Source organism: Moschus berezovskii, chromosome 11 (assembly GCF_049115385.1).
Source record: "Moschus berezovskii isolate FMDL1 chromosome 11, NW_MosBer_1.0, whole genome shotgun sequence".
In the NCBI taxonomy this organism is placed as follows: domain Eukaryota; kingdom Metazoa; phylum Chordata; class Mammalia; order Artiodactyla; family Moschidae; genus Moschus; species Moschus berezovskii.
The window spans coordinates 13,788,881-13,813,526 of NC_142470.1; the positions used below are offsets into that span (position 1 = coordinate 13,788,881).

Genomic DNA, 24,646 nt, shown 5'->3' on the forward strand with positions numbered 1-24,646 from the left:
CCAACTAGCGCCCAGGTTACTAGGAAAAGACTCGCGCGACCACGGCGACGGCGGCGGCGGCGGCGCGGGCGTGGTGACGTCACGGGGCGGTGCAGCGGCGCGGGCGTAGTGCGTCACGGGCGGCCTGGCAGCTTGCGGCGTTGAGGTGCATACGCCTAGAGAGGGCAGTCGGGCCGCTGAGTCGGGACCTGCTTCGGGGGCATGAACAGAGGGGACGACGCCGAGATCGCTAGGTGAGTCTGGCCGGGGCAAACCCCTGGCACGTAAGCGCCAGCCACGCGAGCGGTTCCCTAGAGGAGGCTGCCGTAACGAGACTGCTTCTCAGGCCCCGCCCCGGATTGTCCCGCCGCTGGCCCGGAAATAACAAGCCGAGTAATGACCCATCGCATCTGGGAATTTCGGGCGAGGGATCGGGAAGCTGGGATTCCAGGCTTGACCCTACCGTTACCGTTAGCTTTTTAGGAACAAGCGCTTTTGCTTCTCTGCTCTTCAGTTTCCCCAGATGACTGTTCGTGGCTTCCAGGATAGTTGTAGGTCATCGTGGTGCGGAGCGGGGGCGGGGGACGAGGGGAGGTAGGTGAAAAAGCTCTTTGTGAACTCTTAATATAAAAGGTTGTCGCCATTGCACACCCAAAGGATTTTGATTGTCGTGTGCCATCCTGATCGCTTACCATACTTTTCTGTTCCTAGGAAAGTCCTGTGCTGAGCTGTCACGTATGTTGTCATATTTAAGCCTCATAACAACTCTTAAGATAGGGATAATTATGCCCCTTGTAGGAAGAAAGAAGAATCTGAGGCTCCGAGTGGGGAAGTGGCTTGCTTCATTCATTCATTCGGTAACTACTGAGCACCAGCCAGGACACAGGCACTGTGCAGTGCCGGAGATGGAATCCTCAAAATAGGCAAGGCCCTGCCCTCTAGTAGCTTACATTCTAGTGAGGGAAGGGAAAGGTGAAACAGTATATGACACGTTTAACTGGTATTATATGGAAAGAAAAAGGTAGCTATCATAGAGACGAACAAGATGCTCTGCTGTATGAGGGAAAACTTTTCTAAGGGGGGGACATTTAAGGAGTGATCATGACTTACTAAAGTCACAGAATAACTGGGTGCAAAAGCCAGGATTTGAGTGCCTATCCTTTGGTCCTATATCCTGCACTCTTCCCACTAAAAATGGTTGCCTGGTGTGATATTAACCCCTGTTGGTATTGTTCCTGTTTTTAGACATGAGAAAATCAGAAGGTTCTGTTATTCAAGTTTCATCTCAAATGTCATCTCCCACAGAGGTCTTCCCTTTCCGCTGATTCCAAAGTAGTCCATTCCTCCTTGTCAAATCCCCCGCTTAACTGTGTTTGGAGCACTTAGCACAAATTATTTATTTAGCTTTTTTCTTGACCTGCTCCTCTTCCAAATATAAGCATCTAGAGGGCAGAGACTGCTTGTTCACTTCTCTGTCCCCAGTACCAAGGCACTGCCTGGAAAATAGAGACTCTGTAAAAAAAAATTTTGAATGAATGATCTATAAGAAAGTAGAAGAAAAGGAAAGCAGGGAAAAGACAAAATGTTTCTCCTCTCCAGTTTCCACACCTGGGATTCTATTTATGCCTGTTTTAACTTTCTCCCAGGAAGGAGCATTTCTATGTTTTCATAGCCAAGGGTTTAGCAGTTAGTAGTTACTTGACAGACAGAACAGATTGAACATGTGAGTGAGAAAGGAAGAAAAATACCCTCATATGTAGGTGTATATGTGTGTTAGTCAGTCACGTTCAGCTCTTTGTGACCCAATGGACTGTCATGTCCTACTCTTTTGAGACCCCATGGACTGTAGCCCACCAGGCTCCTCTGTCCATGAAATTCTCCAGGCAAGAATACTGGAGCGGGTTGCCATTCCCTTCTCCAGGGGATCTTCCCGACTCTGGGATCAAACCCCTGGTCTTCCATATTACAGGTGGATTCTTTACCATCTGAGCCACCAGGGAACCCCTGTGTGGGGGTAGATAGACACATTTAACAGTTACCTGAAGGTTACTCTGGGCTTACTGTGTGCTAGCCTGTATAAGCTGTGCTGAGATAAATAAAAGGTAATGGCAGTGTTTGATATGTCAGCTGTTGATATGAAGATGCAGCACTGATCTCGGAGGCCCTCCTGGTTTTATATGACACATTTTCTATACCAGGGAGTTCTAAAGTCTGGCACAGCCTGCCATCTTCCCAGTCCTTTAATTTTTTCTTTCTCTGCCACATTATACATTAAAGCTTGATTTTACATCTGTGGTCTCATTTTTGGTCTTCTCAACAACTCTTAAGTTATAAGCAGGGCGAGGTGTATTATGTAGAGATGAGGAGACTGAAGCTGAGAGAGAAGTGGCTTCCTGTGGAAAAACCAAAAGTTGAAACCCAGCTTTCAGAGCTCAGGGTTCTTGCTCTTTCCATTACTGTCTCCATCATAACCCTCATCCCCTTTTTGTGACTGTGCAGTGAGACATTTCAGGAACTAAACCTAGTAATAATTTAAGGTAAAATTAATTGAATGCTTCCCTAAGTGCCATGACTAGTTCTTAATGTTTTTAGCGTACCACCTCAGTGAATCGGCACAGCTCTTGATTATCCCAATTTTACAGATGAGGAAACTGAGGCACCAAGCGGTTAAGTAACTTGCCCAAGTTTGCAGAACTAGTAAATGGAGGGACTGGAATAACTAAGGAGAAAGTTAGTCTCTTCTTCCCAGTGTCTCCCAAAATATTAAACATTATAAGAGCTAATTACTTACTGTTGTTCTTCCGTACCCATTCTCTTAAGTGTCTTTAAGACTCTCTTTCTGGTCGTTTCCAAGGCTTATTTTGGCTGACAGTTGTTGAACTGGTGTATCATGTAGTAACAGAGACTTTGGCCTCCTGCCCAGTCAGCCTCTGGCTTCAGAAGAGAAAAACTAGTTTCTGCACACAGAACCACACCCCTTTCACCTAAAATGGAAACTTTTGCTCTCTGGCTGCTGGAGGAGCTGTCCCAAGGGAACTGGTGCTGGGGCCCTGGTTGTGGAATAACTGAGGGCTTTGAAGGGCTGCCCAGGACATGCCCTCCTTGAGTAAATGTTTGTTGGATAGAGTTCGAAGCTTCTTGTTCACAAAGTGTTGCTCCTTTCCTGTCTGAATGTTCACGTTTCCTTTAGTATTTCATAGGGATTGATGGAAGCAGAAACCAAAACTCTTCCCCTGGAGAATGCATCCATCCTTTCAGAGGGCTCCCTGCAGGAAGGGCACCGGTTATGGATTGGCAACTTGGACCCCAAAATCACAGAGTAAGTCTGAGATATCTTAACTCATTACCTACAGAATCGGGATGCTCCTGGTGATGATGGTCAGAAGAATTTGCAAGGGCTATTGCATATATTTTGACCCTGTTAGTTGTTTTTTAATTATCTTTAAAGGGAATGTGATGCTGTTTTAGCCTGTTATCTTGTCATTTTTCTAACATTTGGACTCTTCTACTGCAAAGGCGCATACTTGAATACCCTGTAAACCATATATTACTTCTTTTTCCTGCTTGCCTAAAGATGTTCTCTTAGTTTCAACTATTTTGAATCTCTGTACCCACTGATGAGGAAATTATATCCTAGAACCAGCCATGGGCATACTTTTGTTACCTCAAATGAAGGAACAAGCAGAAGTCTCAGTGTTTTCACAAAAAGGCAGAGAGATACAGCTTGACTCTAATTCATGTTAAGCAGCCATGGAACCAAGGAAATTCATAAGGGATCTTAGAAATACCCCTGTCCCTTTGGTGTTCATTCATTCATTCATTGAATGATTTGAGTGCCCACTGTGTGCCAAGTGCCATGCTAGGCAATTTTCAAAGTTTTTAAATCTGAGGAGCCATCTCTAGTTAAAGTACAGAACCTATATGTAGAAGGAAAGCTTGAGAGCTACTCTGATTAAAGGGAGGACAAGGTGCTCCCAATGCCTTTTGACAACAGCCACCCTTTCTTGGGCAGTCACTTACAGGGCTCCATGAACGACTCTTGAAAAACCTCTGATCTGTTCCATCTCTTTTATCCTACAGCAGATGAAACTGAGGTCCAAGAAATGGAAGTGCCTTGTCCATGGTGACAAAACTCCCCACTCTTTCCATTGTAGATATTGTAGTGGATAGGAGTCTCTTAGCAGAGAGAATTGAGAGATTTTTTCCTTAAGAAGGGACTGTGGTGGTTGGTGGCAGGAGATCAAAGGGAAGTGGATTGAGCTGTGCAGGGTCAGTGCTTAAAGCAAGCATGGGGTATATCCTCAAGTGCTGGAAGTCACTTCCCTGGGGATGGTGTTAAAAGCATAGGGAGAAGAGACAAGGGAATCTGCCTGTTTGAGTCTGGGGGTCAGAGGAGGTGTATAAAAGGGTTTGGATTATGAGAGAGGAAAGAGATGTAAACTGATACATAAGGATCATGACAGTGTTCGGTTTCTTAAACCTGCTCAAGCTCAAACTGTCTCAGTGTAGGTGTTGTTGGGTCCCTCTAGGAAATATGGTATTTAAGATGTGTTGCCCTCTAATTACGGTACCTTGGTCACCAGGGCCCTTCAATATAGACTGTGCATTTATTTTGGCTCTCTTTATGGCTTGCAGCCTTGAGGATGAATGTGTGAACCTGCCCAAGCTCTCAGTTAATGAGGAAATTAAACAGAGAAGCGTTTCCATCATCTAAAACCCAAGCTGTGAGAGGATGCTCCCAGGAGTGGTTTCCATTCCCACCTTTGCTTGTCTGAATGGAAATCTGGAGCATGGAAACAATGTCCATTGTTTTGGCTGCAATTCCCTGTAGTGATACTCTTGTTCTAATTGTATCCTGCTGCTTGTCAGGAAGGTTCAAATGAGCAACTGCCACCTCAGTTTATGTCATAAGTGAGAGTATATGAGTGTTTTCTTTAGTTGGAGCATGAATAGGAACACTGAATCAAAAACTCTTCCCCTGATATCTCTGTTCTTTTTATATCCATTACTCAAGATATCAAGGACCGGACAACAAATCAGGGCCTTGCCAGCTCCTCCTGTGGGTTCCTAACTCTGTATCACCAGTGATCATTTCTACTGTCTTTCATCTATGGATTCCTTATCTTAAAACATTTTCTCAAACTGATCTATTAAGATGTCTTCTTAAAGATGTAACTACCAGTTGTAACTTATCAAATGCTTAGTGTGGCTTCATTTGGTTTACTTAATTACAGCAAAGAAACCTAACATTGTAGTAAGGTACGTCTCATCTTGTAGAAATACGAGATCTTCCAAGTTTCTGAAGTACGTAAACTTTCAGATCCTGTTCCTTTCAAGGTGGGTGATGATGGACCTAGCCTAATTATTAAAGTACAGTCATTCCCAAACACTGAAGAATGTTGAAACTTGTATGAGCATGTGGTACCCAGCTTATAATTCAGTCTCAGAAAATATTTGAATCCAGATCTCTAAAAGTTCTGATGTCATGCTACACAGTTTTTCAGAACAGCCTCCAGTTTTTGTAATTAATCGGACACCACCACAGATCTCTCCTAGTTCGTGCTGTTTCCCTCTTGACAAACCCTTCTGATCTCTCTCTCCTACAAAGTCCCTACTCTGTCCCATCCCTCTTCCTGTTATCATATACACTGACTTGAATGTCCCTCCTACACAAATGTTCTCTCACTTCTTGTTAGAAGACAAGTGATGGTATATATTTACCGTCACGAGTGGTTGGCAGTTAAAGCAGAAAACCTTTTCCACTCAAGTTTTTCAAAGTTTACTTCGTAATAATTCTGTTCATCCTACGTGTGTGTGCCCGGTATTAATCCGAGTCCTGTTCAAGTTACAGTAGGATGTCCATCAGCCCGTTCTCAATAGAATGTGCATTGCTGACTGACTGAGCACTCTGATATTATGTTTACACTGTAGCCGCAATACTGACTGCTTTAGGACCATGTTCCATGCCAGCAGTGTCTGTGTAACAATCTGGACTTAAGGGAATGATGACATACTCTTAGTTTTGGAGGTAGCAGGTTGCATGCCTCTGTTCTTTCCACTCCATTCTGATTCCTCTCAACTATACTATGTCTGACCTGTACACTAACCTGTAAAGTGAGACTGTTCAGCTGAATGTCTTCCAGCTCTAATATTTCATTAGTTTCTCTTATTTAAGCTTGCAGAAATCTTGTGATGCAAGTGAAACAGATAAATGTTTCCCTGTTTTGTAAGTAAAGAAAGGTTAAAAGTTGACTCAGTTCACTAAAGCAGTTAATGATAGAACTAATTTCCCACCACCTAATTTAGTTATCTTTGCACAAATAGTCTAAACAGTCCACATAACTGGATAGTCATAACCAAAAGCAACCTATTCTAAGTTTTTCAGTGTAAGGACTTTTAAATATTATGAGGCACAGTCTAACCGTCAGAGTAAAAATAACAACTTTAAACATCACTACTAGTGCCTTCAGTAGAGAAGCTGAACAAGTTACTGTCTTTAGACGTTATCTATTTTCCATACCATGGTTTCTTCTGAAAAGGTTAATACAGCTTTCTTTTTTGAATACCAAATGTAATGTATAGAAAGCCAAATTAATAGCCACTGCACATGCATAAGAAGTATGAAAGAACAAAGTCAGCTGAAATTGTAAAAGAAAGGACCTTCCTGATTGAGGGTGAATCGTAAATTAAAGAATACCAGTAGTGGGTGAGTAGAACATCAGGAAGACCTTTTTGACTAAGACCTTTTGTTAGTCACTCAAGTCATATCCAACTCTTTGCAACCCCATGGACTATAACCCGCCAGGCTCCTCTAACCATGGAATTCTCCAGGCAAAAATACTGGAGTGGGTAGCCAACCATTCCCTTCTCCAGGGGATCTTCCCAACCCAGGGATTGAACCCGGATCTCCTGTGTTGCAGGCATTTTCTTTACCATCTGACCCACTAGCGAAAGGGGAGTTTGAATACTAAATGATAATGAAAATAGTGGTTGGAGAGAGAGAGTGCCATCAGATTGAGACAGGATCTGGAAAATTTATTCAGACAAGTTTGAATTTCATGCATCAGTGGAAGAGACTCATGTGGATGTTTGGCAGGAGACTGACATCGTGAAAGTGACGTTTTAGTAGGAAAACCAGACACCAGTGGTAGAATGAACAGGAGGGACAGAGACAAAGATGCTCATTAGCTACAGACCTTCCATTAATACCAGCCAGATAGAGACTGTGAACTTGAAGACCAGTGGGTGGAGTCTGAGAGATGAGGGAAGTGACTGGAGAGGAGCTCAGAGGAGCTGAAGACGATCACATTGTTTCTTGCCTGAGAATTGGAAAAGAACCATGTCCACATTGGCCAGTGGAATAGCTGGAGAGGGGCATAGTTTGTGGGGAGGATGAGGTCAGCCTGGGGTACATTAAGTAAACTTAAAAGCAGAGGAGAGGCATCTGGGTGGAAATGTCCTTCTGATGCAGACTTTCAGAGCTAAATGCGAGGGAGCATAAGTTCACGAGCGTGTAAGAACCATACTTCCCCTTGAACACACCCCTGATTCTCTCAGCTCTTTCCTTTTATTTCCATGCTGCTTCTTATGCTGACCCATGCTTCATCTTATGGTTTGGTTTGAATGAAACATTCTTTACTATTTGTTTATTCAAATTGGAAACAAAGTAAGACCATTTAATAACATATAGGGCATAGACTATAGATACCCATCACATAATAATTTCTATAAGTTCATAGTTTTCTCTAAAACAAATTGGGCATTAAAATCAATCTTCAGTGTCATTTCATTGACACTGCATCATCGCATTAAATGCCCTCACTTAGCACACATCTTTCGCAACCTGTCTTGCCTGCCTGTCAGCCTCCTCTCTTACTGGGTAAGAGCTCACACCTTCTGCCAATGGATTGGTCTTTTTTGCCGTTGTGTGTCCGCACAGGGTATTCACTAACCACCACCTTCCCTGTGCAGTAGGTCCTCTTCATCTGTGTGCTCACATACATACCTCTGTGTGCAAGCTTCATGGTGTTCTAAAATTGTTTGACTACATCTCTGTCTCCTCGAACCAGAATGTCAGGTCTTTCAAGACAGAGACCTAGCTGTGTTCATCTGGATAGTTAGTCCAAGTGCCTAGTACAGTTCTTGACACAGAACTGTCTTAATCCAATTCATACAGATTAATTCCCTCCGTGCCATCAGGCAGGAAGGCCATTTTAAAAACCCATTTCAGACAACACTAATTGTGGTGCAGAAGTATCGGTGGGACTGGTGTACCAGTTCTTCAGCTCCTGAGGCTGCAGGGCCCACATTTCATTAAGTGAAGCGGTGCTCTGATGAGCAGCGGACCCTCCTGTGCTCCGATAGCAGATGAAAGTTCTTGCAGATGTGAAAGCAAGAGTCTTCAGGTTTTTTCACTATCAGAGCTTGCAGCCCCCATCTCCAGGAAGCAAAATAGTAAACACTTCATTCCTTTTGTTTCGGTGTTCCGATAATTTCAACAAATTATCAAACAAGAAAAGAAATCACGGAGAAGTTGAAAGACACGGACCTAAGCAGATGTTCCTGGAATCTTAAGGTCGCTCTTCTCGGGCAGAGCGCATTTGTTAACTTTTCAAAGAATAATCTGTCAGAGGTTTGTTGTTTTTTTTTTTCCCTGAATAAATTAAAATTCATTTCCTAGGAAATGCCGATCGCCTTACCTTCCTGCTATTAAGCAGAATGGAGCTAATGAAAAGATGACTAGCCCACAGTGGCCTTGCTGCTGCTGCTGCTGCTAAGTCGCTTCAGTCGTGTCCAACTCGGTGCGACCCCATAGACGGCAGCCCACCAGGCTCCACCATCCCTGGGATTCTCCAGGCAAGAACACTGGAGTGGGTTGCCATTTCCTTCTCCAATGTGTGAAAGTGAAAAGTGAAAGTGAAGTCGCTCAGGTTGTTTTAAAAAACACAGGTTTGCCCACCATTCATGGCAACTGGTGCTATGTTAAGGTTTGAATGGGTGTAGTAAGTGGAAGATGCAGCTGTGAATGAAAGACCCTGAGAGATTCTTTCAGGCTGTCTGTCTGTGCGTTTGAGAGACTCTCCCTTGCCATAAGCATGTTCAGAAAAATAAACCCAGAAATTTGCACTTTAGGTGTCTCCCTTAAATCTTTAGATTCCCCCTAAAGAATCACCTCATATATTCTCACTGGCAGTTGAGGTATCGAGAAGGGAATTAAAAATTTGGAAACTAGAGGGTTACAGTTCTTTTCTCTTTCAAAACAGGTCTAAAGACCAGATTAGTATCCACAGTATGCCTTGGGATCCTCGCATCCTGTCCCAAAATAAGTCCTGTATTATGTCTTCCCTGCTCCACTGTGTCAGGCACCTGATCCAGGATAATGGGCTTGCTTATTGGTGTGCATTAGTCTCAGATTTAGTGTAGCTTATGATCCATTTCATATCTTTCTGCCTCCCAAAGGAGATTCTTACTCAAGAATAAAATCTTGATGAGTTTCTCCTAGAAAACAATGTGAATATAAATGCGGCTGTAACGACAGCTTTACTGACTCCCTGTGGGGTAGAATTCCCAGTAATAACAGATTTAGCATGTGGGCTGATACCTTTTTAGTATCACAGGGACAGCATTGTTTAGAGAAAGCCTTGACTCCATTTGAATAGCACGGAGGATGCCAGGAGGAAGGCCAGAGGAAAAGGAAACGGGAGAGCGGTTGGTTTGTCTCACCCTCACATCAGATGACAGGAAGTCGGAATTGAGATTGGCCACAGCAACCTGTTAAGGCCACATCTGTTTGAATAACTTAAAAGCTCTATAGAAACCAAAAAAGTTTTAGGAAAAGGAATCCAAGAAGAGGGTGAGGGGCAGAGTGGTGTCCAGAGCTTGGGGTGTACTTCCTGCCAGGAGTAAATGTCTTCCTTGGCCATATATATTCTCTATTCAACCACACATGAATTGTGTTAAAGCAGCAGAGGTTGGGGAGTTACCCACAGTGGGATGATCTACAGGATTGGCCAGATTCCGGGCCTTCCCTGGTAGCTCAGCTGGTAAAGAATCCGCCTGCAATGCAGGAGAACTCAGTTCAATTCCTGGGTCGGGAAGATCCCCTCGAGAAGGAATAGGCTACCCTCTCCAGTATTCTTGGGCTTTCCTGGTGGCTCAGACAGTAAAGAATCTGCCTGCAGTGTGGGAGACCTGTGTTGGATCCCTGGGTTGGGAAGATCCCCTGGAGGAGGGCATGGCAACCCACTCCAGTATTCTGGCCTGGAGAATCCCTGTGGACAGAGGAACATGGCGGGCTACAGTCCATGGGGTCGCAAAGAATAGGACACAACTGAGCGGGTAAGCACAGGTTCCCCCGCTCATGTGAGGCCAGCCCCCATCATGTTGCAGTTCCACATGGTCCTGTCGTTTGTTGCATCAGGGGTGGAAACTCGTGGCCCCCATCATGTTGCAGTTCCACATGGTGCTGTCGTTCGTTGCATCAGGGGTGGAAACTCGTGGCCCCCATCATGTTGCAGTTCCACATGGTGCTGTCGTTCGTTGCATCAGGGGTGGAAACTCGTGGCCCCCATCATGTTGCAGTTCCACATGGTCCTGTCGTTCAGTTGCGTCAGGGGTGGTAACTCTCAGCCTCCATCATGTTGTGGTTCTACATGGTCCATTCATTGAGTCACATCAGGGGCAGAGACTCAAGCACTTAACGGAAGTGCCACTCGCTGCGGTTTGGCTTTTGGCAGAGTTTGTCTCAAGTGCAAGTAGGAACTCATGATTTACTGTGAAATCCAACGGGGAAGTCTTCTGGAATTGTTTTCTTGTTTGTGTGAATGTGTAAGTGTTACTTTGTTTATTTTTGAGGTATGGTTGGCTTTGACTTTGGGAGTTTGGGTGTGTGTTTCTGATGGAGTTACAGTTATTCACAAATACTGTGTCATTGCCAAGAAATTAAAAATAAATAAATTGACACTATTTTTGAACTTTTCTCCTAAAAAAAAAAACGGTGCTTGTGGGCCAGACAGCTGTTTGTTAGGTGTGGGTTTTTTGTTTGTTTGTTTGGTATTTTTATGCTGGACAGATGCAGAGCCATGACAATCCTAGTTCTCATTCCAAATAGAGGCAAACAACTCTGGCTGCCAGATAAACTAACGGTGCAGTTTGGAGGAGAGCCGGCAAGGGCGGTTAGGAGGGTGTGAGGTTTTTGTCCTTGGGGTAAATTATCTCCTGCTTTTATCTCGCACTCAGGCTGAGTGGCCAACCAAACTCCCAGAGCGTCTCAGGGGCTGTCCTTTCTCCACAGATACCATCTCCTCAGGCTGCTGCAGAAGTTTGGCACGGTGAAGCAGTTCGACTTCCTCTTCCACAAGTCTGGTGCTCTGGAGGGACAGCCTCGAGGGTACTGTTTCGTCAACTTTGAAACCAAGCAGGTAACTGAACTTCTCCCCATCTCGTAGTTGATCTCTGCATCCCTCCTGATGGCTCGAATGGCAGTGCCTTGCAGGCAGGAGCCGTGTCTGACTCACCCCCGTATGCTGTGCCCTGAGTCCTAAAGGAGACAGCCAAGTTAGTGACCAGCTTTCAAGGTCTGCCCTTCACCGGCTGGCAGGCTGAGGCGGCTGACCTACTTTTCTGACCAGATGCTCTGGGGTGCCCACATTAAGCACATGGATGTCCTCCTCCCTGTTCTCTTTTGTTTGTTTCTTTCGTGGCTGGCCAACAAAGCCTCCTTTTCTTTCAGAGTTTGGCCCCATGGTGCAGAAACCCTCCCTGTCTGTGGTGAGCCACCCACAAACTCTCTTTTATTTTGATTTCTTAAAAATGTGTCCTCCTCCTCAACATCTCCAAATAAATGTGGACAAGTTTGAATATATACAGAGAAAGAGAGCGTCAGCTTCAACCGTGGTGTGTCCACGGATCTACTATTAAAAAATGTAGTCCTTAGAATGGACATGTGTTGATAAAGGACTTGAATTTGAATGTTACTAAATATAGAGACACTGTTTATAGTTCTGTGACTTTATTAGTCATGTGTGAGAATGTTGCCTAGTTTCTGTTTTATTAATAATAATTGTATTCGGATACTTTTCCTGTAAAAGTAATACTTGTTTCTTATACATGAAATATAGATAAATAATTTCATATATCAGTCTAAAACCCAGAAATAATCAGTTTTCAATATTTATATATTTTTCTAGTCTCTTCTTTCTTCACATTCACACACACATATACATAAAATGACGAAAACAAATGTGCACAATTTAAAAGAACACATGTACAGCTTTTAACACGCAAATAGGATCCTATATCCCGTTTACTACTGAAAGTAAATTAAAATTTTTTCTGTCATCTGATACATATCAAGATAACATTCTGTATCATATTGTGGTTTCACTGGTATAGCTATAGATAGATGTAAAAATTCACTGATCTGTAATACATTTTATTATTTAGACCTCAGTGTGAAAACTAACCAGCATCGTCTTTGATGACTGCATGTTTTATTCTGTGAATATTTGATAAGTTACACATCTAACCTCCAAATGTGTAAGCAGTGTGGTGAGCGTCTCTAGCTCTATGTGAATATTTACTCTATTCATGGAAATGGAGTGGTGTCAACAAAGGCCACGAATTTTTCCTTAATATGACTGCCAAACTGCCTTCAAGAAATAGCATGTCAGTATGTTCCGATGCTCTCTGAGAATGTCATTTGTCCCTACCAGTGCTGGGGATTTCTTAAAACTTTCCTCTAATTTTTGCAAATGTGATAGGCAGTAAATGATGCATTATTGTTCTAATTATTCAAGGCTTTTTTTTTTTTTTGGAGGGAACTGAAAGTGCTCTATATAGTTCGTATTCTGAAATACTTAATTCTTCCCTAGTGACAGAGTGTGTTGAGGGTTTTTACATGATCACTAAAGTCACTGGTCATGTTGAAGATAGACGTTGGTTTAAAAACACTAAACTGGAAGTCACAAAGATTATTTCTGGCTCTTTTATTTATTAACTTTGGGCAAATCTAACTTATTTTGACTTCTGTTTTCATCTAAAAATGGTAATTAAAAATACACACCCTCCTTACCTTCTAGGAAGTTGACAGAGTAGGTCAGGGTTCATATGAAAGCATATTTGGCATTTAATAATACTGTTGGATACATGAATTTTGGAACAAGTTAGAAAGATAAGAAATTGTTTTTAAAACTATTTATCACCTGCTGGCGTCTTATGACTATTGCTGCTATAGAATTAATAGTGTCATGTAAATTCTAGCTCACTAAGCCATGGGGTCGCAGAGAGTCGGACACGACTGAGCGACTGAACTGAACTGAAGTGAAACTTAAAAGAAGAATAAAATATCTCCTCTGTCCCTCTAACTTTGTGTGCCGTAGGGAGGCACAGATGCCAGCAAGTGCCCATAGTGGGCACTCAGATATCTGCTGAATATCATACTGACAAGACCCAGAGGAATAGGAGACTCACCGGTAAAACCAGACCAGAATGTCTGATGCTGAAGCCTCGGACTCCCCTTGTTCCTCTTCCTGTTCCTTAAATGTGGGTAACACTTGGCCAAGTGCCTTCTGGATACAAATGGAGCAGAGGAGGCTTGGCAGGATGGAAAAGTACAGCCAGGCTTCCTGGGAATGTCCTCGAGTGCCTATTATCCAGCCTCAGGAATTCCTTTCAACCTCGTTGCTCCCATATCTGATGGGGAAAGGGTCAGGGAACTTCTGGCTCTGAAAGCCAGGTGCAGAGATTGGCTCACACAGATACCTTGCTCATAGCCTCTTTGACTCACTCCTGCTTTTTCCGGCCTGATTTCCTTCACTCCCATATCCTTTGAAGCCATTACTGTAGCTCACTTTGGGTTCAGGGTATATCAGCCCTGGTCCAGGATATAGTTTCAGAGTCCCCAGGAGGAGTACACTTTCTTGACATAGTAGGTGTTACTCTAACTTACAGGACTGTGTAGAGAGATATCGCCCAGTAGGAGCAACATGTTAGTTGACGTTGGTTGGGTGCATACCATGTGCTCCATTCTTCACATGTGCCCTTCTGCTCCTCTGACCACTTCGGAGCAAGTAGTATCCATATTTTGCAGGTGAAAAAGCTAATATCCAGAGAGATGAAATGACCTGTTAAATATTATACTGCCAGTAAGTGGCAGAGGCAGGATTTAAATTTTTGTCTGATTGAGTTTACAAAATCTCATACCCAGGCAGGATTTAAATTTTTGTTTGAGTTTACAAAGTCTCAGACCCTTTTTATTATTCTGCCTTTTTTTTTCCCCTTGTAAATCCTTTGCCACTTGTTTACCAAAACACTAAGAAATTCCACCATCAAAGCTAGTGAGACATTTGAGTCTTCTACTGACATTAATAGCTCAACTGGAATTCCATCACCTCCACTAGCTTTGTTAGTAGTGATGCTTTCTAAGGCCCACCTGACTTCACATTCCAAGATGTCTGGCTCTAGGTCAGTGATCACGTTATCGTGACTATCTTGGTCGGGAAGATCTTTTTTGTACAGTTCTGTGTATTCTTGCCACCTCTTCTTAATATCTTCTGCTTCTGTTAGGTCCATACCATTTCTGTCCTTTATCGAGCCCATCTTTGCATGAAATGTTCCCTTGGAATCTCTAATTTTCTTGAAGAGCTCTCTTGTTTTTCCTATTCTGTTGTTTTCCTCTATTTCTTTGCATTGATCACTGAGGAAGTCTTTCTTATCTCTCCTTGCTATTCTTTGGAACTCTGCATTCAGATGCTTATATCTTTCCTTTTCTCCTTGGCTTTTCGCTTCTCTTCTTTTCACAGCTATTTGTAAGGCCTCCTCAGACAGCCATTTCGCTCTTTTGCATTTCTTTTCCATGGGGATGGTCTTGGTCCCTGTCTACTGTACAATGTCACGAACCTCCGTCCAGAGTTCATCAGGCACTCTATCTATCAGATCTAGTCCCTTAAATCTATTTCTCACTTCCACTGTATAATCATAAGGGATTTGATTGAGGTCATATCTGAATGGTCTAGTGGTTTTCCCTACTTTCTTCAATTTAAGTCTGAACTACGCAATAAGGAGTTCATGATCTGAGCCACAGTCAGCTCCTGGTCTTGTTTTTATATTAAAAAGCAGAGACATTACTTTGCCAACCAAGGTCCATCTAGTCAAGGCAATGGTTTTTCCCGTGGTCATGTATGGATGTGAGAGTTGGACTGTGAAGAAGGCTGATCGCCGAAGAATCGATGCTTTTGAACTGTGGTGTTGGAGAAGACTCTTGAGAGTCCCTTATACTGCAAGGAGATCCAACCAGTCCATTCTAAAGGAGATCAATCCTGGATGTTCATTGGAGGGACTGATGCTAAAGCTGAAACTGCAATACTTTGGCCACCTCATGCGACGAGTTGACTCACTGGAAAAGACTCTGATGCTGGGAAAAGTTGGGGGCGGGAGGAGAAGGGGACGACGGAGAATGAGATGGCTGGATGGCATCACCGACTCTGTGGACATGAGTTTGAGTGTACTCCGGGAGTTGGTGATGGACAGGGAGGCCTGGCGTGCTGTGATTCATGGGGTCGCGGAGAGTCGGACACGACTGAGCGACTGAACTGAACTGAACTGAACTGACATTAATCCCTTTCTTGAACAGGAAGCAGAACAGGCCATCCAGTGTCTGAACGGGAAGCTGGCCCTGTCTAAGAAGCTGGTGGTGCGCTGGGCACACGCTCAAGTGAAGGTGAGTCTGACGGGCTAGAAAGACCGCATCAGCTTATCCTAAATGAGTCTTTGAAAAGACAGTTGTCCACTCGCCCATTTGCATCCCAGCCTCTGCACATCTGGAACAACCACACGCTGGTCTCCTCCTTGTATTCACCATGTGTGTTGCCAGATTTTTCTTTTGAGAAACATCTCAGGAGGGATTAAGTTCCTTCGCCATTTCCCTCCACATACCCACAGATTCTGTTTTTGATTGATTTTTCCATGTGACTGATGTATCTACTTCAGACCTCTATCACTTACTTTTTTTTTTGGTAGGGGTTCTTTAGAGGAAAAAAATGTATTTATTTTTTAAATTAGTTGCTTTAGGCATTATTAGACTCTTCCCAGCCTCTCAGTTCTGTGGCAAGTTTGAATTGTTTATTCTAAATGCTTGAGAAATGGGTAGTTTGTAAGAGTGCTTAAAGCACTAGCATTTCCTTACTCGAGAGATTTTGAGAGTTATTTGTGGGATTTGCAATGCTTGTATTGACTCCATGGCCCAAGCAGTGGTGAACTGCCATGTTCATCTCCTAGTTATTCTCTTGGGAAAATGTGCTGGAAAAGCTACAACCATTAAAAAAGAAAAAAGAAGGAAAGAATGGTATTCTGTTTCAGCCAGCACAGGTGAAGTATGCGTTTACACTGGAGCAATCCACAGAGTTGATTCTCTTCCTCCTGCACTGTGGTCTTAACAGACCTGCCAGCAAAGGTTTGTGACAACCAGATTTGGAGCCTCAGTCTTTATAAATGACCATAATGTTTGATCAGAGACTCCACCCAGCAAGCTCCCCAGTAAAGAGTCACCAAAATAAAGACATTTGAGTTCAGTGTCAAAGCTCAAAAACAGATCTCAGACACTTTGGATCTTTATGAGTATTTCAGGATTTCAGGTAATCACAGAGCCTTCTAAATTTCCAGGATCCATCACCTTAAAAATAGAAACAACAAAGAGAATTTCTTAATGCTTTTTTATTCAAAAGAAAATCAAGTCTCATTTGCCAGACTGGCTGTCATCTTCTCATCCTGCATCTCATTGAAAAGACATGCAGGAGAAATAAATCATCCTTCATTCTTTCATTTGAGAATCTCTGTGCCCTGCATGTCTTTCTGACCAGAGACTCCTGATTGCTCTTTAACATTGTATTTACCTTTTAAAAGAAGTATATAATTATCTGACATCAAATAAACTGCGCTTTTCCTTGAGAATGTGTTCTGTATCAGTGGCTGAAAGCCATTACTACTTCTCTTCTCCACATAAACCTGTGAAGAGTTGAATGTTATGGTTGTTATTTTGTAGCAATCAAGCAAAACTTTAAAGTGCTTGGAATAAAGCGAAATAACTATTGGAAGAAGTGATATGTGACAGATTCAGAATGTGAGAGGGCATTCCTGCTGTGTAGCTGTACCATCTCTGAATTTAAAGGTTGAAATTCTTTCTCCACCAAATGAGGATTAATTGGTAGATGGGAAGCTGCATCTAAATTTCTTTTTCTAAGTTTATAACCTTTATGCTAAAGCTGGACTTCTGCATTAATTCTGAACAGAAGCAGACCTAAGATTGTCTAGAAATAATCTAACAATGGGCTTCCCTGGTGGCTCAGTGGTAAAGAATCTACCTGCCAATGCAGAAGACTCAGATTTGATTCCCTGGGTCAGGACGATCCCCTGGAGGTGGAAATGGCAACCGTCTCCAGTATTTTTGCCTGGGGACAAAGGAGCATGGTAGGCTACAGTCTCCATATGGTCACAAAGAGTCAAACATGACTGAGAGACTGAACACACATGCTGTCTAAGGACACACTGATGAGATTAGGATTTCTGAACACATGCATTACAGTAAAGGGCTGGTTTCTGCCTGGGTGGGGTAATTTGCCTTTTTTCTTACTTGCAGAGATACGATCATAACAAGAATGATAAGATCCTTCCAATTAGTCTTGAACCGTCCTCAAGCACTGAGCCTGCGCAGTCTAACCTAAGGTAAGAAGGTATCCTGTAGGAAGACACAAGTATTGCAAGAGTTGGAGCCATTTCTTCATTTGGGCACTAGAAACCCTTCAGACCCTTTAGAGTGGAGTCTGCTAACTTTTGCCATGCTGAGAGATGTGTCCAGTTAGTCTCCAGAATGTATACATGTCACCTCCTTCCATACCCCCAAGAGTGTACCAGCTATTTACACAGTTCATACACACACAAGAGGCTGGGTATACCTACCACATACCAGCTATTATACTTGGCACTGGGAACACAGAGGTAAATCAGATACAGTCCTTGCTATAAAACAAGCATTTTAATAAGGCCTTGATTATCTTCAATGTTTGTCATTATACACTAATTCCTCCCCAACTATGAGTTTCTTTATACAGGATTTGGGTTTACAGCACTTTAATTTTATCTACCATTTCAGCCAATGTAACAGTTTTGGTTCCAGTATGTACAAATTGTCAGTTACTTCCTTGGAGTTAATTCAAAACAGAAGGAGTTGAGGGTTGAGTAAAGAAAGGAGAAGTTAAGGGTGAGCAGAAGTAGAGGGGTTGACTTTGCACCGTAGCCCAGGGAGGAATGTTAACAAGAACAAAAACTGAGATTTATGGAGCTTAGTATGAAGCAGGCTCTGTGCTAAACACTTTACATACCGTATGTCACTGAAGTATAAAAATTCTGGTGAACGTACTTTGTATTCATTTTATAAAAGAAGAAACTGAAGTTTAGGGAAATATCTTGGCCAATATTATGCAGGTCGAAAATAGTACAGATTCAAAGCAAAGTGATACCTGTTTGGGTAGAGGGCTAGGAGAAAAAAAAAAAATTCTGTATATTATCTGCACCAGATAGGAGAGATTTACAAGCATCTCATTAAACTGCAAGGAAGGGTGATCCTGAAATGTTTCCAGGAGTGATAAAATTGATAAAGTTAATTTTATAGTTACCAATTTGTCTAATATCATTGATGTGTTCTTAATTTTGTGCTGCTTTATTTTGTACTCCCCCAATTTTTTTTAATGAATAACTTCAATAAGTTCACTAGGAGCTTATTTCAGCTGTCCTATTTTCCCCTTAAGATCAAACCTCCTCAGTCACTATGGTTTCGTGGAGGTTTTCATAAATCTACCTCCTCTTGGGAACAGACGACTGCATTGATGCTTGGTGATCTCCATGGTGCTGTGAATGTGTCTTTCGTTTCTTTCACTCTTTGTTCTTTTTACTAAATAATCTATCCTGGTGTTTTCCATTTATCTTTTAATCCAGAGAACCTCAGCTTACGTGTTTTGATATAACATCTATACCTAATTAGAAAAGGTTGTTTTCCCTGGGACTCATACAGAACAAATGGCTGGCTGTTCATTTTCCATTAATGGAAAAGGTGTGGAATGCATCTCAGTGAGACCTCAGGGTTCTTTTTTATGGCAACTAAGTTTTTTAATTTTACGTTGCCCGTGTAAAATCTTAAATATATGTAGACATATGCTTTTTGAGGATTTCTTAAAGGCTGTGTATACATTCCCTGCCAAGTTTCTATCCCTGACTGTAGACTATTGACAGCGTCAAAGTGAAAACTAAAGGAAGCCATAAGCCAAAAAGTACCCTAGTTGAGTGTGTTGCATTCTGACCTAGGGATAGTGGTGTCCTTGATCAGAAGGAAATTCCTCACAGCTTCTGCAGTGTCTCCTCACCCCTTCTCTCTAATACATGGCTACTCAGCTCCCAGCCTAATGAAGAGGGAAAAGCAAGGGCTTGGATGATAAACTGGGCTTGAATCCTGGCTCCACGGTTTGTTAGCTGTGTGAACCTTGGGTGAATCACTACCCCTCTGCATTTGTTTATCTATAAAATGTGGTCCATGTAGTCAAAGTTATGATTTTTCCAGTAGTCATATGTGAGAGTTGGACCATAAAGAAGGCTGAACACCGAAGAGTTGACATTTTTGAGCTGTGATGCTGGAGAAGTCTCTTGAGAATCCCTTGGACTGCACAGAGATCAAACCAGTCAATCCTAAAGGAAATCAACCCTGAATATTCATTGCAAGGACCGATGCTGAAGTTGAAGCTCCAATACTTTGGCCACCTGATGGGAAGAACTGACTCATTGGAAAAGACCCTGATGCTGGGGGAAAATTTGAGGGCAAGAGAAGGGGGTGATAGAAGATGAGATGGTTGGATGGCGTCACTGACTCAGTGAACATGAGTTTGATCAAACTCAGGGAGATAGTGATGGATAAAGTCTGATGTGCTGAAGTTCATGGGGTCGCAAAGAGTTGGACATGACTTGGCGACTGAACAACAACAAAAATGTGGTTGATAACCCTTGAAATATTGTTGCAAGGATTAGAAACAGTGTAAGTAAAATGCCGGGCACACTTCCTGGCTCATTGTAAGTGCTCTGTAAATGACAGCGTAAACTTCAAGGAGATCCAACCAGTCCATTCTAGAGGAGATCAATCCTGGGCGTTCATTGGAAGGACTTATGCTAAAGCTGAAACTCCAATACTTTGGCCACCTCATGCGATGAGTTGACTCACTGGAAAAGACTCTGATGCTGGGAGCGATTGGGGGTAGGAGGAGACGGGGACGACAGAGAATGAGGTGGCTGGAGGGCATCACCAACTCGATGGACATGAGTTTGAGTGAACTCCGGGAGTTGGTGATGGACAGGGAGGCCTGGCGTGCTGTGATTCATGGGGTCGCAGAGAGTCGGACACAACTGAGCAACTGAACTGACTGACTGAAACACACATTTATCAGTAAAAAGGGACTTCGTAGGATTTCCAGGGTGTTTTTTCCATTATTATTCAGTGATTCAGAAGGTGGTACTGTATAGGAAAGAGTTCATAGTATGGCTCTGGAATCCAGCTGTATTCAAATCTCAACTCTGCCACTTACTAGCTATGGGCACTAAACTTTCTATGCCTTTTTTTCTTTGTCTGCAAAATGAAGAATATAACCTACATGAATTATTTCTTCCATTTTTTATTGTGGTAAAATAATATAGCATTTATGCATAATATAGCATTTACCATCTTACCCATTTTTAAGTGTACAGTTCAGTGGTATTAAGTACATTCATAATGTACAACAATCACCACCATCCATCTCCATAAGTCTTCCTCTCTTGTAAAACTGAAGCTCTATACCCATTAAACAATCACTGCCCATTCCCACCTCCCCCAAGTCCCTGGCAACCATCATTCCACTTTCTGTCTCTGATTTTGACTGCTCTCTTAAGTACTTCATGTACATAGAATCGTACAGTATTTGTCTGTTTTGTGACTGGTTTGTTTCACTTAGCATAGAGTCCTCCAGGTTCTCCCATATTGGAGCATATATGTATACCACATTTTGCTTATCTATTCTTACTTGAGTAGACACTTGGGTTGCTTCCACAGTTTATCTGTTGTGCATAATGCTGCCATGAGCATGGGAGTACACATCTCTCTCTCGGGCTCTGCTTTCAATCCCCATACAAATTATCTTTGAGTGCCTACTGTCTGCAGGTACTAAGGTGCTGAACAGTGTTGGTGTCTGAGGTTTAAGTGTAACAATATACAGAGTATTCCTAACAGTGTCTTACAGAAAAAGCTTAATAGCTGTTTCACCCTTGATCTCCTTCCTGAAATAAGAACAATTATTTTTGTGGGGTTTTTTTTTCTCCCAAATAAAACTGTATTACTTTTGTTGTTCTTATTTATTTATTGACTGCACCCAGCAGCTTGTGGGAAGTCCTGTTTTCTATGAAATGTTTGTGTGTTTGTGTTTGAATGTCTTGTTGCTTCTCTGATACGCCTGCGAACCACAAAGAAGATGAAATACATAGGTATTCTCTGAATGTACGCAGGCCCACTCTGATGCTCTGCTGTCCTTTTTCCAGTGTCACTGCAAAGATCAAAGCCATCGAAGCAAAGCTGAAAATGATGGCAGAAAATCCTGATGCAGAATACCCAGCAGCTCCTGTTTATTCCTACTTCAAGCCACCAGATAAAAAAAGGACTACTCCTTATTCTCGAACAGCTTGGAAATCTCGAAGATGATGGCTATGAATGACTGCTGTCCACATCTGACACCCTCTGCCTTTGCACTTGTAGCTGTGAACAGTACTGCCCAACAGAGCACAGTCACATGTTAGCGTTTGGTAACATAACATGTTTGGATGTCTTTCTTATGGATGTTTCTTCCCTGAAGTATGTGTGGAATTGAGCATCATCCAGAATAAATAGGATTTTATCCAAAACTGTGACTTGAATGCTGGGATGCTCTAGTTGGCTCGTTTGTTTGGATCTGTAACTCCAGAAACATTATATAGTGTGCCAGAAAGAAAGGCAAACACAAAGAACGTTATCATTCAAATCAGGAAACTTAATTTATTAAGAGCTGTCTTTAAAAAAAAAAAAAAAACATTTTTCTGTGCTCAGTTGTCTTTACAACATAAAGAAAAAGTAAAAAAAAAAAACAAGGGAGGGAAGTAAGAAATTTTGAATCATGTTTGAAACTGCTGTTCCAGAATTTTCTATGGAAATCCCTCCAACTGGACTGAAAAGAAAAAGTTCTTGGCAAAAAGAGCTGGTTCTTTGAGCAAATGTTGTGGTGATCTGTTTAAGAATTATGCTTATTGTTTCAAAATCCCAATTAGGAAAACATGGTGTATATCTTTAAAAAGTGTTTGCGTCGACAAAACTGTAGACCGAAATTTAGCATTTTGTACCACAGCAGAAGTCCTGTTTGAAAATCCAACTTGTATTCTATCATGATCATTTTTTAAAAAATCTAAATAATCCTGCCTTCTATAATACCAAATGTCATTATTAGTGTGGGACTTTTAAAGTTGCATTTATTGCATGAGATTGTTTTTAATAGCATGAGAATGTTCTATTTGGAATTATATCATGATCAATCTAAATAGAAAAGCGGATATCTTTGAAAATTAAAACATTGCTATATTGACTCTCTATCAAACTTATACCTTTATTAATAATTGTGTAGGGGTCTGAGTAGAAGAAATTGTCTTGTGTGGGGTGCAGTGGGGGCACACAGTGGATCCAGGAAGTCAGTGGAGCAGACACTGCTCTGGCACCAAGATTGTAATGACCTCATGTTTTATGTGGTTTATAAAGGCTTGAAAGATTGCATGACTTTAAGACAATTCTTCATGTGTAGAACCTACTTCTCAGATATTTTTTGCCACTTTGAACATTTTGAATGTAACAACAGAGGAAGAAAAACAACTGATGGGGGAGTCTGTTTCTGTCAGCAGTGTTGGTTGGTCATTTTGGTGCCAGGTGGACAGACTGTTTCACTGGGCAGCACCATTGCTGCTTCAGCATGGAACTCATTTTGTTACTCAAGGTGCCACTCTTAGCGATTACAGCTGTTTACTGTCATTGTTCCCAGCAAGAGGAGGCTCTCATTGTAGTAGGTTAAGTCTTCCTATAAGCAGAAATGAATTTAAGACACTTGAACCAAAACTTCAGCATAGTGAAGTGTTATAATTCACAGAAGTGGTTCAGAGAAATACCTATCACCTTTCCCAAGGTAAAACTTTTCAGCTATCTTTCACTGTTATTCTTCCTGCATAGCTCATGAGCTCAGTGTAAGATGCAAGTAACTCTCCTTCTGTTTGGAGGATAGTTCAGGGAGGTGGGAGCATTATCTCCCATTTTTCTGGTGACTTCTCTAATAATATAGAATTCACCGTTTTACCCTTGAGGTCCTCTAAGAGTTATGGTGGAATAGGACTGAATGCAAAATAAATAGTCTTCTATTTTTAATAGGAACTTAGAAAATACTTAACTTTGAATTATCTAGAGTTGTTTCCTTTAGAAACCAGAGCTATTTATTTGTATTTAAAGCAGTGTTTATTATTTGTACCGATTCTTACTCCTTTGTGTGAATAAATGCAAGACAGTGTCTGTGGTTATGTCTCCTGTCGTCCATCTCCTGCACGAAAGACTGCATCTCTCCGGGAGGCTTGTTCCTTCTTTGGCCATGGAGGTGTCCAGGCAAGGTGCTCCTTCTAAGTGCCTTCTCTGATCCCAGAGGCAGGTCTCTGCACCCTTTCTGCCTGCCTTCTTCTGTTAGAGATGAGTAAAGAGACTAGCTGTTCTCACTGTACAGCTAACTGTTTCAAAGTAGGGTTTCAGAAGAATAAAGGTATGTGTTATAAATATGCTGAAAACAGTTTGGTTAAAGGTTTGTTAAATGTGAGTGTTAACTTGGTAAACTCCTTGTTATGAGGTTATCTGTACTTTAAAATTGTTTGTTGGCTTACTGTTTTGCTAAAATAATGTCACAGTTTTGATTTTTACAAGAGTGAAGAATTGAGGGACATATCTCCTTAATCTCAGCTCTTCTTTATCGCTTGCAAAATGTAACCCTAACCAGTAGACTTTCTGTAACTGGCATTTCAATATTAGGAGAAAAAAAATCACATGAAAGATTTTTCAAAGCATATCAAAAAATCAACAGCAGCAGTTTTGCAAAACCAGATATTCTAGAGCTGTTCCCTTGTCTATTAAGGCATGTACAGATACTTTCTAAATCACTAAGTATATCTACATTTTTAATACTACTGTATAAAAGAATAAGATTAATTCTTACCTTACGAGTTAATGTTAAATAGTTCCTTTATGTAATCATCATGTTCCTAAAAATGATTTGATTCTACCATATTTATCCTTGATTTCTCTTTTTCTCTCCTGTTCCTTCTACCCAGTCCTTGAACAAATCCTGTCAACTCCACATTGAAAATAAATCTTGAAAAAACTTTTAAAAAACCTCATCTTAAGTCCAGTCATTTTACTATTGCAGTACCTGCCTAATTATCTTCCTGCTTCCACTCAGTGCCTCCATTTTAACCAAAGCAGTCCTTTCCCCATCTGAGCATGTCATTCCCTTCCATGGGCTTTCTGTCATACCTGGAATAAAATCCAAAGACCTAA

At 41.9% G+C, this 24,646-nt stretch overlaps 2 protein-coding genes across 2 annotated transcripts in view; one reads left to right on the plus strand and one right to left on the minus strand.

The window, feature by feature from the left end:
* Nucleotides 1-149, minus strand: part of MRRF (mitochondrial ribosome recycling factor) — a 59,738-nt gene extending 59,589 nt beyond the window's left edge. The window contains exon 1 of the mRNA XM_055399248.2: nucleotides 2-149. The gene's annotated coding sequence lies outside the window, so the exon portion shown is untranslated. The remainder of the gene's footprint in view (nucleotide 1) is intronic.
* Nucleotides 95-23,621, plus strand: RBM18 (RNA binding motif protein 18). Its single transcript, XM_055399247.2, has 6 exons — nucleotides 95-233; nucleotides 3,170-3,298; nucleotides 11,273-11,399; nucleotides 15,611-15,697; nucleotides 17,612-17,697; nucleotides 21,583-23,621. Exons 2-6 carry the CDS (start codon nucleotides 3,186-3,188, stop codon nucleotides 21,740-21,742), a joined length of 573 nt encoding a protein of 190 aa, XP_055255222.1. The 5' UTR covers nucleotides 95-233; nucleotides 3,170-3,185; the 3' UTR covers nucleotides 21,743-23,621.
* Nucleotides 23,622-24,646: the final 1,025 nt, after the last annotated feature.